Raw genomic sequence first — 13,039 nt, forward strand, 5'->3', positions numbered from 1 at the left:
AAAACATTTGTAAACCAAATTGAAATTTCACAGTACCTCATAGTCAGATGTAAACACCGAGCATTTTGAGGTAATTGATTATACACGATTTTCCTCGCTTTGCTGATTCACCTGGCCAAGTTTTCCTCCGAAAATATTTCTTTGTATAAACTGTGTAGAATATATTTAGGTATGTATTATTTACCCCTGAGATATTGCAAATTATTGTTTATCGAGGTAACGTTTGGCCGCAACTTTTCGTCAATCTACTTTTCAATCGACGACATGTACATTGATGTGTAAAACGAAGCGTAACTCCCAAATCACGGCCTGGCCCATCCTGTGGCACTTATAATAAAGTTTTTGGTAGAAAAAAAAAAAAAAAAAATTCAGTAAAAGTTTCAAATTTTTCGAGAACGTAGTTTAACACCATTTTTGTGCGTTTTTCGTTGAAACCAATGACTTCTGATTTCCAGGAAATTCTAAAAAAATTATTCTCGTAGAATTCAGAAAAATAAATAATTTTCCCCCCTGTCTATACTTTCGGAACACTGCGTTAAAAGTTTTCACGAAAATTGAGAAGCGCGATTTGCAGAGATGGGTAAATGAAATATACTTAAGTGTCTGAGGTAATTTGAAAAATTTGCGTAATAGCTAATTCAACGTTTTGAAGAGAAAAAAAGTGAAAATTTTTACAAGTTCGTCTCACGTGGTGTTCTAAAATTGACAAGAAAATTGAAGACGCAATAAATATATCTGCACGTTAATAGATGTTCCTCTATTAGTCGCGGACAGTCTAGTTAGGCGTTGGTTTATGCGGTTGTAGTTGGATGAACGGTGAATTAATTTAGTTTAATTTAGTTAAATTTAGCAGTCCGCATTTCCGTGAAGTAAAACGACGTCGCGCAAAAGCGTTGCGCCAAAAGTAGAAGAATTAATAACTTGAGCGTAGAATTTTCACCGGCACCCCTGCAGCTTTTACGTATATAAGAGGCGGATTATAAGCGAAATATAAGTTTGAGCGTGAAATTCCTTTGCGCAGCGAGTTTTCTCGGTTAATTTTATTCCAGGAAAATGATCTCGTAAATTTTTCCTAAAATGCTTGACTTGTAGTTTTTTCTTTCTTTTTCTTTTTCGTTCCTCCGCGTCTTTTTTTATAACCTCAACTCTTTTCTTCTTCTTACAGGTTGTTACATTATACCGCGTATTGCATAATATAACGATAGGCTAAAAAACAATTATTATTATTATTATTATAAGCTTTGCGGAGTTTTCCCATCAAGTCAATGGTTAATAACTGAGTTTAAGGAGATTCATGGATTCGTGAGGTTATGGATTTAAGGATGTATGTGACGTACAGTCAGTTCGAAAAAGTGTTGAATTAGAATCTCGATAAAAGAGAGCATCGAATAGTGTTACTGAATTTCAATTGTAAAAATATCATTATTTTAACTGCATCAGAGAAGTCATATTATATTTTACTATTTTTTCACAGCAAAATTCTATTTTGCTCGTCCGATTCTGACGAGATAATTTTACTGGTAAATCAATTGTCCGTGGATCGTCCGACTTAAATTGCGATTAAATACAACATCAATCTCTTGTCCAATCCCAACTTCATCATCCGAAAGTTATGGCGATCCTAGGTTTGGGATTTTTTGTTTTCTACCAGCAGATGATTTGAATTTGTAAATAGTTGATTGATAAATAAAATAATTTTAAAATAATGAAATTCAGTGCTTGAATATTTTTCTGGATTACAATAATACTTTTTTCGTAAGTCATAATCAGCTCGATTTCGCTTCACTTGTCTTTTTTTTCGGCATGTTTAACTTCCACCCATTTTTGATCCGACTGTACGTCCACGACGTCTTAAAGCGTTTATTTTCTAAACTCACACAGAGCCTGGCTCGATCCCTGGTCCCCTGATGAGGAATGGAACGCGGACGTCGAATTCAAAGGGAAAACTTTTTCCCTTTATTAATCCAAATTGACCCAGATGATAGCCGTGGTCAGAGGTGTATATTATATAGGTGTTGTCCAGTTCCCCCAAGTCTTTCAGCTCTTGGTATATCTGTGAAAATATAATAATTCATCTTCATTATTATTATATTCAACGATATGCATGTAGCGATTTTAAACTTCCCTTCGAATGGGATTTTATAAATTCACGTTACGTCAAAGTTTCATAAGAATGTGAAATAATATCGAGGTGATATAACTGTGACTCGAATTCATGAATGTTTCATGGTTCAAAAGATGGACGGGCATTTAATGAAGATTTTCATTTATCTTTTCTCAACAAAGTATTCGAAAGCATTTGGCAATGGTATTTGGTGAATCGCATCGAATTGAAACATTCACACTAAATGCAAAATTCAAAACTCAGGAATTCTTCAATTTACGAATACAGGTTGAAGCCTAGAAAAATAAATAAAAGTTTGAATGATTGTAAGAACAAATTGTTCAATTCAATGCAGAATATAATTTTAGTATCCATTAAATCATTATATTCGTCAGCTATGAAGATCTCTTAGTAAATAAAAAAATCAAGCATCGATGTCTCGAAGTATTTTCTATTTTTCTATTTCTTTTTTTCTTCGAAAATATATTCGTAGCTTACAAATATAGTTACTTCACGATCACTTTGTAATAAGGAAACAATTTCTGGTCTACCAATTTGCTTAAACGGATCAATACAGCAAATTTCGAATAAATCTGTGTGGTAAGAATTTTTCCACGCCGTTGATCTGACAACCCTCACTCATTTATGGTTCATTTACCGGAGAAAAACAATTCCCATCATATGAACATGAAAAATTTGTAAGAAATGTCATCGAACGTGTTAACAAATTAGTGAACAATTATTTGTTTTTTAACAAAAGGACAGAAGAATATTTCAAGACGAATTCGACCAACGGGTTGGAAAAATTTCATTTCAAAATACATTTTGCTTGAAAAACACATGAATCGATTTTGTATAATATACGCTACTTTTTTTTTCTCCTTGGAAAGTAGAATTGTAGAATAGAATAGAAGCTCATATTTCCCAGCGTGAAAGTAAAGAACGAAAGAAAAAAAATCAACAGACCCTATCAACGGCCGCATCGACGCTCTGCAAAGTCTGCAGCCTTTTGGTCATTAGTAGATTGGTAAAGTCCTTGTGAATGGGTTGCATCTTCTGAGTGACCTGTAGAATCCATTGCTTGTCAGGATTCGGCGCATAATCGTAGGCCGGAGTGCTGAAACAGAATGATAATGCGGGTTCGTAAATTTGATCGAATTTGAAGACGTCGGCAAGACGCATAGCTCTTGAACAGCGATAAAGATTCGCATATCGGCGATACCTTGACTTGTGGAATTTCGCGTGTCCCGTGTACCTTATAGATATATTACAAGCGTGCAGCACTTTGCCGCGAATCTAGAGGGTCCGTAAATATTCCGGTATACATATCTTCCTTCGCAAGAAAGGTGAACATCGGAGGGTTTCTAGCCGGAAATATATTAAAGACGTCTTACACAAGATTTAGCTGCAAGCCATGATGCAGCTGGGTACATGATCCTCCACTTCGCCGACAAAGTTATATCACAGATTCGACGGATAAGCTACGGGCTCGTGTTTATTCTGTGGATGTAACGCGGATAAGGGCCATTCCGTGTAAATGCTTGACTGGTCTATGCATGTCTAACCCTGGCCGTTTCGCGTCTGGTTCTCATTTTCAAACGCCATATAATTTTAAAGCTCCGACTATAACTTACTGGCAATTTTGTTATCTATCTGTGAATATATTCACGAATACCACAAATCTTTTTAACCAATTTCAAAAGCGGAATTATTCTTTCTTCTTTGATTTGTTTTTTCAACGCACTTTGAGAAGAATTTTAATCTAAATCTGAATTATACAGCATTGTTATCGGCAAAGATATATTCACAAAAGAAAGTATTCTGGAAAAGATTTCTACATAAACATGGTATTTATTTATTTTTTATTTTCTTAATAATTTATAGTGCGTATTGGAAAAAAAACCTTGAACTCGGTAAAAAAATTTTTTTAACAGTGTTTCAAAACGATGGTAAGAAACCTATTCTTGACCTCAACGAAATGCATAAATATATAAATAATTATATCGGTTTCTACAGAAAAAAAATCTGTACAAAAAGTGATTACATGTTTGAATTTGATGGATTGAGATCAGTTTTTCAAAAATGGAAAAATAAATAATCTGGCGAGAAAAAAGTTTACGAAAAATTGTAAACTATGCATTTTACTCTTGGAGTCAGAATATAAAGCAAGAAATTCTGAGACAATTGGTAAGATTAAATACCGTACGGATTAAGTTTTTTCCAAGTTATAATACGAACGGGTAGGAAAGAATATAAATTTCGTTCAATGAATCGGTGAAAGAACCCTGGAGTGCGGAAAAAAGGTAAAAAAGGATGGTAATATTGTAAGGAAAAACGCGGTCGAGAAAAATGAGGATTTTCCGTAACCAGATTTTTATACTAGATTCCGATACACCAGATTCACCGTATCTATACATATATATTTCCGGTCCCCTTCGGATCCAATAAATCACGAAAGGTTCGCACTACCTAGTTCTCAAAATTGGATCGCTATTCTTGGCACGTTTTTCTTGTACGGTTATAATAGTTATACGGTAATAAACATACGAAATGAAAAACCAAAATCGTTGTTAGTTGGCAAAAAAGTAATTAAAAAATATTTCGGTATAAAACCGAAAACGATACGATAATTGAAATAAATTCTTTTTGGAGATAAGCGTGACCAGTTTTGATTCCTTGGTTAAATGGCTAGTCGAATGCGTACACATTGATCGATGATCGATCGATCGAAGACTGGATCGGTCAGAAATTATAGACTATAAACCAATCGATCGAAACAACGATTCATCGAAGTGTCTGATCAATGTCTGCAGTAATGATTAGCAGCTGCGATATCGTTGAATTTTTATTCTTCCGATTGAATTTGATCGAAGTTTCGTGTTGCTGTGCGACTGAGCCGCATCTTGAATCGATATAATTCTCCTTCGTTAATACAATAAAGTTCCATCGACGATCAGACAATTGATTGAAATTTTTGTACCAAGAAGAACTCTTCCTTTTTTACTTTCTGATTATTAAATCGATCAGAGTTTAAACTTTCTGTCTCGATCTTGAAACTACATATATTGCACATACCTATGTATTATCTATTACATAATAATATACATATTTCTCTCTGGGGGGAATGCGAAAGTTTTCAGCGCCTAGTTGCGAAGGGGGATGAGTTTGAGCGTGAAGCAAAGCCAGGGAGGAGACATCTTGAAGAGCGTCGTCTCGTTTGTCTGGATAGTCTGGGCCCTTAATTACGGTTTATTTTCCACACAGTATGCAGCCTCCGCAAAGCACTTAGCCTATGTATTTTATCCACAGACAGCGGTGATGAGGCGGCCACTCGAGTTAACGAATTTGATAAAATAACAACTGCAGCATCTCGACGTCTACCTTGCACAAAATCTTTCATCCATCCGTTTCGCCTTGTTCATGGAAAATCTACTAATCCTTAACTACATATTTTCTCTTTCTATTAAAACGAGAAAATATATGAAAATTGGTGTTGCAGTTACGACCAGAGGGTGCATGTAGGATTTGAAACTATATATATAGGAACTACACCAAAGAGTAACTCGTGCGAAATTATTCTCATGAGTCTATAATACACGTTGTTTGTGGTGTTGTCGAGGGATTTCATCTATTTTCTACCGGTGTTTCGATGGTGGAATGGTTGAAGGTAAAACCGAGTTTGTTAGGTATATTTGAGGTAAATCTGAGTCCCGCGGTCGCTGGGATAAGGCAGTCAAACATTATATGGCGGTGCAAGAATCTCGATAGAAAAGTTGAATTCACCATTCGGAATGCCAGAGAGCTTAAGAGCTAAATCGAATACTTAAAGTGAAGTTGAAGAGATTGGCGAGTTAAAAATCAATACTGCGTTAGCAATTTTGTCAGTATAACGTAACGTAAAACGTAAAAAAAAATCACATTGATTATAAAATGTATTAAGTTCTCGATATTAAATAATGTTGAGAAATGTTTTCTCGCTTATTTATCTATTAATGCAGAGTGACTGGATGGCCACTTAATTTGGTTTTCAAATGACCGATTTCTTACTTTGACAGAATTACGTTTCCTGTCTTTTTAGTTTTGAAAATTTTGGAGTCGATTAAATAGTTTATTCATAAAACATTTGAAAAAAATTTCAAGAACAACTGCAGGTATTTTCCAAAATTCCTTGATATTTCTCTGAATTTTCAATATACCAAACGAAATTCGGTGTAGCTTTTTCCGGGATTTTTAGATTTTTAACTTCCCGTTTCTCTGTTCTCAGAGAAAAAATAACAACTTAATTTTTCTCCGACGATATCTCGAGAACGAGTAACCGGATTACAATGATTTTGATCTCAATTACCGCGGCATTTGCAAACTTAGAACTGATTAGAGTTTGACTGCAGTCGGTTGAGTACTTTTCGAACGGATGGATCCAATATGCCGGACCAAAATCCGAAGTAAATCGATTTGGACGGAACTCGAAACTTGGGTGTTTTGGAAGTCGCTGATCACTTTTTTTTAGTTTAGATTCGATTACAAGTATTTCAATGTAATAGCGTACCCAAGGGCTTCTGAATCGTAGATTACGAATCTACATATGTAGCTCGAAATTCGAATTATATAATAATATGTTTTTTCCATGAATTAGGAACCTGCAGCGCGAAAACGGAAAGTTCGAGGGCTGGATCACGGTCAGCCTTAAGCCGCTTGTTTTTCTACAAGCTACCCTGAAGAAGACAGTAATGTGGTTGTGGATCCCGGAACAAAGAGAACCGGGATTACGGAACCCTCGGAAAGTCAATAAAAACTAATTTTCGAGGCATCGATATATCTGGCAGCAATCGCGAGTGAACCGTAAATACAAAAGCAGCCTTGGATTATCTGAAAATTATTTCTCTCGTAAGTTTCGTTGATCCCTTTGACCATAATATTCGTCGGGGATAAGACGGTTCCTTCATTCCAAATCGAATGACCTTTCGAAGGGGGAGAAATCGACGGAGAAGATAGAAGATCTCTTATCCCGTACAGAATATATGGGCGGATTTTCTTATAACGAGAATTTTCCGATATGGTAAGCTTAATCAGGCAAGGACTGATCGCGAGGATGATAATCACGAGATCGGCGATTGGGAGATGTCACGGTGACGTTCGAGGACTCGTTATTCTATGTCGGACGTTTCCATCTGCTGCATAATTCGCAACTCAATCAAATGGCGAGAGAAAATGATTCCAAGATATCTCAGACGGCTTTAGCCATCCTCCCTTGAAGTAGCTTTCGAGAAATTTCGAATGCTTGAAAAAAAGATTTGGAATGTGGCATCAAAGTCTAGGTATCAAGTTGAATTTGAAAACTAAGGATAGGAAGTAATTAGGAATATTTTAATTATGAAACTTTTTTCAAATCGCTAATACTTAAGCTTCAGTTATTCGAATTTGCTTGGATTCGTTTCGATTTTGCAGTAGGAACGTTTTTTCATTCGTATCAACAATCATCGGCGGAAGTAATATTGCCGGATCCACGAAGTAAATCTATTTAAAAAAATAATTTACGAAAAAAGTAGCCTATGAATATAACCATTTCCTCTTTCCTTAAACTTATGAACTTTGCACTGACTTCAATAGCACTTCCAACTCCTGATGTACAGATTTATCACAGTTTTCTCTTCTGAATAACGAAAGAAAAATGTACAAGTTCAGAGAATTAAGCATCAACGAAGCGGACCATCCAGTCAGACATCAATTTTCCGTCACACGTCACACACACACACACACACAAAATATGTTCTTACACTGGCATTAGTAATTATTATTACACCGTCAGCTCTCCCCGGCGCCTTTTGTGTCAGGAGTTGTTAAGGCATAAACTTTGATTTATCGGTATTTTTTATTGCCTGTTAAGGGGTCAAATTAGACACGGAGATTGATATCAATAAAGATGTATATAAGTATATCCATAGGACTGTAACGGGCCGGGGTTGTACGTCTAACGAAAGATCACAATCGGCAAGCAAGCCTCGATGACAAATGATGCCGGATTGGTGCACCGAACCTTCGGGTCAAAATAGGGCGAGGATTTGACAGGATGGATCAGTCATCCAGCTCTTAGCCGTTGGGAAGTCAAAGTTGAGCCACTGCTCCGTGTAAATTATGCGTGGTGGAAGTAAGAAATTTCAGGTTGATCTGAAGAAAATTTCAGAATTAAACACTAGATTTTATCTGGTTTATATGATTTCTGGATGTAAAATCCTTAATTTCAATTTTATTTTTCTTTGCCTCTTGATTAACTTCGTTAAAAGTCCAAATTCACAGAATTTTTTAACGTTTTGAAGTAGAACACGCATACAGAGAGAAGCGGGATAAACTTTTCATTTTATATAGCATGGCTAGAGGCTGACTAGATTAAGGGCTGCACTGTATACTCTTTGAAAACTCGTCAATTATGCACTCAAGCATGTATAACTAAGCGATTAGCTGCAGCGGGGTTTAATCTCCTATGGATGCACGATTTATTCATCAGTTTGATAATTAGTTCCTTCTACCGTAGGCGAATTACGAACGTTAAGTCGTGCACTCGAGTGTTTCCTTTGAGCAAACATATTCATGCTGTTATAAATTGGGTACCTAGTATAATTTCGAATCGCAGTGGCTGCAAACAGTATCCTGTTTTCCTTCCTTGATATTCCTGAATTAATTTGTGTGATACGATATTTTATTCAAGACCACGTGATTTATTTATTTATTTATTTATTTATTTACTTCAATCTTTCGTAATTAGTTACAATTTCAATTTTGCTATGTATGATTAATTGCAGCCTACGTTTGTAGTTAAACAGACACCATTTCAATCTATGAAGTTGTAATTCAGAATGAATAAATTTTTGTATCTACTCTTTAATAACAAAAAATAAAAATATACATTTAATAGACCAAATTCTCACACTAACGAAAAGTCTGTATTTTGCTTCGAAGTTAATTTGAAAACTGTGCAAAATTTTGTGCATTGGGACTTTTTAGAGTGAGATGAAATTAGGAAAGTCACAAAATGATGCGGCGAATAAGGAACTTTTCCATAATTTTATCGTCTATTCATCGTCAATTGTGTAGCAAAAAATATTTTTTGCAATTCGTCATAAATCAAAAACAATTCGAGATATCTAGCTATCCTTTAAAAAATTCTCAATGCCATTATAATTATGCAGACCGTGAATTATATCCTCGGGGTGTTTTTCAATCCTGCGACATTTTGAAATTTCTTATCTCTTGTCAAAATTTCAACCACTAAGAATTTCGACAGAAATTGAAACACTTCGTATTATATCTTACAAAATTATGAATATACATGGTTTTTCATAAATAATTATTAATTTTCTTTAAAAATTAGAGTATCTTTGAGATTACTTCACCGAAGAAAGAAAAAAAAAGCAACAAATTTTCACGAAAATCTACAAGTTTCAATGAGAAACTATGGATACTTAAAATCTTGTAAAAATACTTGGAAAATCCTAGAAATCATTTTCACCAGTGATACCAAAAACCTGATAATAATGAATTTATTTATTGTCTTTATCTATTCTATGTAGTTATCTACTTCCAATAGCGGAGGCGTGCGTCGTTCGTCTGGCAATTACAACACCCAGCAGGGTCATCCACATGCATCCGTGCTTTCCTGGTTAGCTATTCGGCTTTCACTGTCTCTAGGGTGCTCAATCATGCGACGATGACGTCACACTGGAGCTGTCTAGCCACCGTTGTACCTAGACTGCTGCAGAAACATTGTCTAGTCTCTAGTGCCTTTCGGTCTCATCGACGTCGTCGTTTCACGCTGATACAGCTTGTAACCACCTCGTGTACTTCGGAAGTGATCTAGGAGCCATACGCTTGGAAATCGAATGGACGATTTCAATTGAATAACATCAATTTGGAGTGGTTTTTATTCGTTTCTATCTTATCATGTCATTTTCATTGATATCCAGTAAATTGGTAAACCATTGAAAATCGATAGGAATCGCTTGGTGAACTGGAAATCAACGACAGCAGTAGGTTAGGTGATAAGATCAGATTTACAACGGTTTCTGTGATTTCCAACGTTTGCTACGCGATTTCTTCAACGTTATTACAATGATTTTAAATGATTTCAATTATCGCGATTGATGTCTCGTTAGTTTAAATAATATTACAGTCCCTTAATTTCCAACTGTTGCTTTTAGGACTTTCTAATTATTGAGTGAATATTGCCTCTTTGGTCCTGATTCTCATCTGCAGATTTCTATCACTCTGAATCATCTCTTTAAAAAAAATATATATATCTAAAGGCATTGAGACCGTTTCAGGTTTCGACCTCTTTGTTAAGGGTGCATCAATATTATATAATAATAATAATAATAATAATTTCACTGCTTGGAATGTCTTTTGTCTCATAAGGATCTACAATAAAAATGAAACACGTGAGGACGATTTTCCTGATTCAGCTAGGATCAACGTTTCCTGCTGTATAATTAATCGCAGAAACTCATGATGTTATTCTCCATCGCACGTCGTTTTTACACAGGCGATAATACAAGTGAATTTCATCGTACAGCCGTAATTGTGCAAAATTAAATTCTGTACAAACTGTATATACTAAAAATTTACAAAACAAAAAAACTTGCTAAAACTGATAAAAACAAAGCCAGCGAGTAGGTATAAAATATTTGGAAATAAGAGGGAGGAGCTTCTCGATTCAGCGCCAGACAAGCAATCCTCTCCTGTTTACATTCCCCTTTGGAAGTAGCAGCTCCGAGGCTCGCTGTCTGGAAGCGTTTACGTTAGAGAGTTTTTTTTTTTTTTTTTTTTTCTTATACTGTTTTATTCGTCGAGGAGCGAATAAATCGTCGAGCCTTTGGCAGGTGTATATTTGCCAAATTTTTTTTCATTCATTTATTTTTAATATTCTCCTCTACACTTCGCCGGGGAAATAATTTCCATTGCATGATTTTACGCTGTACGAAGATTATGCGAGTATACGTCAAGTAGAATTTTTTTGAAGGCGTATAAAATAGGGAGAAAAAACTACTCGCCTCCTGTTTTTTTTTATCTACTTTTAGTTTCGTTTCTTTTCTTTTTCTTTTCGCTTTTCGTCGATTATAACACAAAGGGGAATTTTATATTATACGAGCCACGGTTCGCGGTTTTCTTTTATTACAGTAATTATTCTCTACGTCTCTTGCTTTTAAAGAAATAACTGATTAGTTTTCACGTTATCGTGTGCCAGAAATACCTGTGTTTGCAAATACCGAGTAAATGAGAAGCTTCGCTTGAAATAATCGATTAGTTGAAAAGGTGAGGTTCGTTATGAAAAATTATAAACCAATTACGATTCGACGATTGAATTTAAATTTATAGATACAAATGATACGGAGGTTAGTGAGTCATATGTCGACAAATTTTCGCTTATTTCATTAGGAGATGGTTGTACTTGGAGAATTTATCAAATTCACAAGTTCCTGAGCTATAAGACGATTTTTTCTGAAAATGCAATGAAAAAAATTCTAAAATTATTATAAACTGTGACCTAGATATCGATTCTTTAAATTTCAAAATACTTTATAATGGTTAAAAATTTAGCAGATTCGTTCCTTTCATTCCGCAATGGCTTATTTTCTCGACGCAATTATTCTCTACAATCTCGCTAAGAATTTTTGTTTCATCACACTGGTATTATAAAATCTTTAATTTTTCAAGACGGTACTGATATTTATTTAAAATGACAGATTTCGGAATGACCCTGGTAGATTTTTAATCTTTTAAAGCAATGTGGAATAAAAATTGATATGTTAATAATTTTAGTAATTATTTTTCTTGAATTATTAAGAAAATCACCTTTTCTTACGAGCACGCTTTGAGAAATTTTTAATTTAATCTTTGACTATCAGATAGTAAATTGAACGAAAAATTATTGAATTGAAAAAATTAATTTTTGATTTAACAATACATATACTTCTGTGCTCGTGAGTAAAAAATATGACATTGCAGAGAACAATTATATTTGTTGATTCAATGAAAGATTTGGTCAAGTAAATTGATCAGTGCAAGTCTTTTGAAACAACGAAAGATTTGTCGAAGGCAAGAAAAAATCAATTTTTAGCAAAAAATATGGTTCTCGCTGATTCGATAAAAGACGATTTTGAATAAAACTATCTCTGTGAGATGGAAAATGAGGTGAATATAGATGACGTATGATTTTATCTCAAACAACACGATCCAGGTAAGGTGAAAATGGATTGGTAAAGAAAATTACTCACTGGTGAGTGGTGACGTTGAAGAACAGATGAGAAAATTGCGGTGCAGAATCTTCGGGTCCATGAGGCGACGGGAAGCTGGCGACTAACATCAGTGGTTTACGAGCAAAGTTGTGCTTACTCTGTCTGAGAAAAGCGACGCTATCATTGGCGATGAGGTCCGGATAATAATCCTTGCTGTACTCAAAACCGTGCTTGATTTTCTTCCCGTTCATGTTAACGCTGTAGTTGTAGTAGCGTGAGTTCATTATCAGTCCTCCCCATTCCCTCCAGCCTGGCGGTATGTAAGACCCGTTGTACTTGTTCAAGTATTTCCCAAAGTATCCTGGAATGAAAAGCGCGTTTATTAAATCAGTGATTCCTTGAAATCGGGCTCGTTTGGCGAGTGAATTTCAAACTCTTGAGTGAATTGGAGAATGATTTAATATTTTTCGACGATGGTTTAATGACTTTTAAGAAGTAAGTTAACGAATCAGTAACATAATAAGGAGAATTCTGCTTACAGATTTCGATACCGACATTTTAGCCGCTTCACAGCTTAGACGCGAGCCCTTTTTTCTCGATGATCGATAAAAACTATGGTAACGTAGAGCGGAGTGCGGAAGATGTTTTTCTGATGATCGATAACCTCGAGCAAAGCACGGATCACCCTCACCCGAAAAAAGGGTTTGTG

At 35.2% G+C, this 13,039-nt stretch overlaps 1 protein-coding gene across 2 annotated transcripts in view; it reads right to left on the reverse strand.

Annotated features, from left to right (window-relative positions):
- LOC124408504 (extracellular sulfatase SULF-1 homolog) overlaps positions 1-13,039 on the reverse strand; it is an 81,074-nt gene that overhangs the window by 14,362 nt on the left and 53,673 nt on the right. For both annotated transcript variants that reach the window (XM_046885467.1, XM_046885466.1), the window contains exons 4-6: positions 12,370-12,691; positions 3,071-3,221; positions 1,878-2,053 (exon numbers count right to left, since the gene is read on the reverse strand). In XM_046885467.1, coding sequence (XP_046741423.1) covers positions 1,878-2,053; positions 3,071-3,221; positions 12,370-12,691 — 649 coding nt within the window. The remainder of the gene's footprint in view (positions 1-1,877; positions 2,054-3,070; positions 3,222-12,369; positions 12,692-13,039) is intronic.

Source organism: Diprion similis, chromosome 8 (genome assembly GCF_021155765.1).
Source record: "Diprion similis isolate iyDipSimi1 chromosome 8, iyDipSimi1.1, whole genome shotgun sequence".
Classification (NCBI taxonomy): domain Eukaryota; kingdom Metazoa; phylum Arthropoda; class Insecta; order Hymenoptera; family Diprionidae; genus Diprion; species Diprion similis.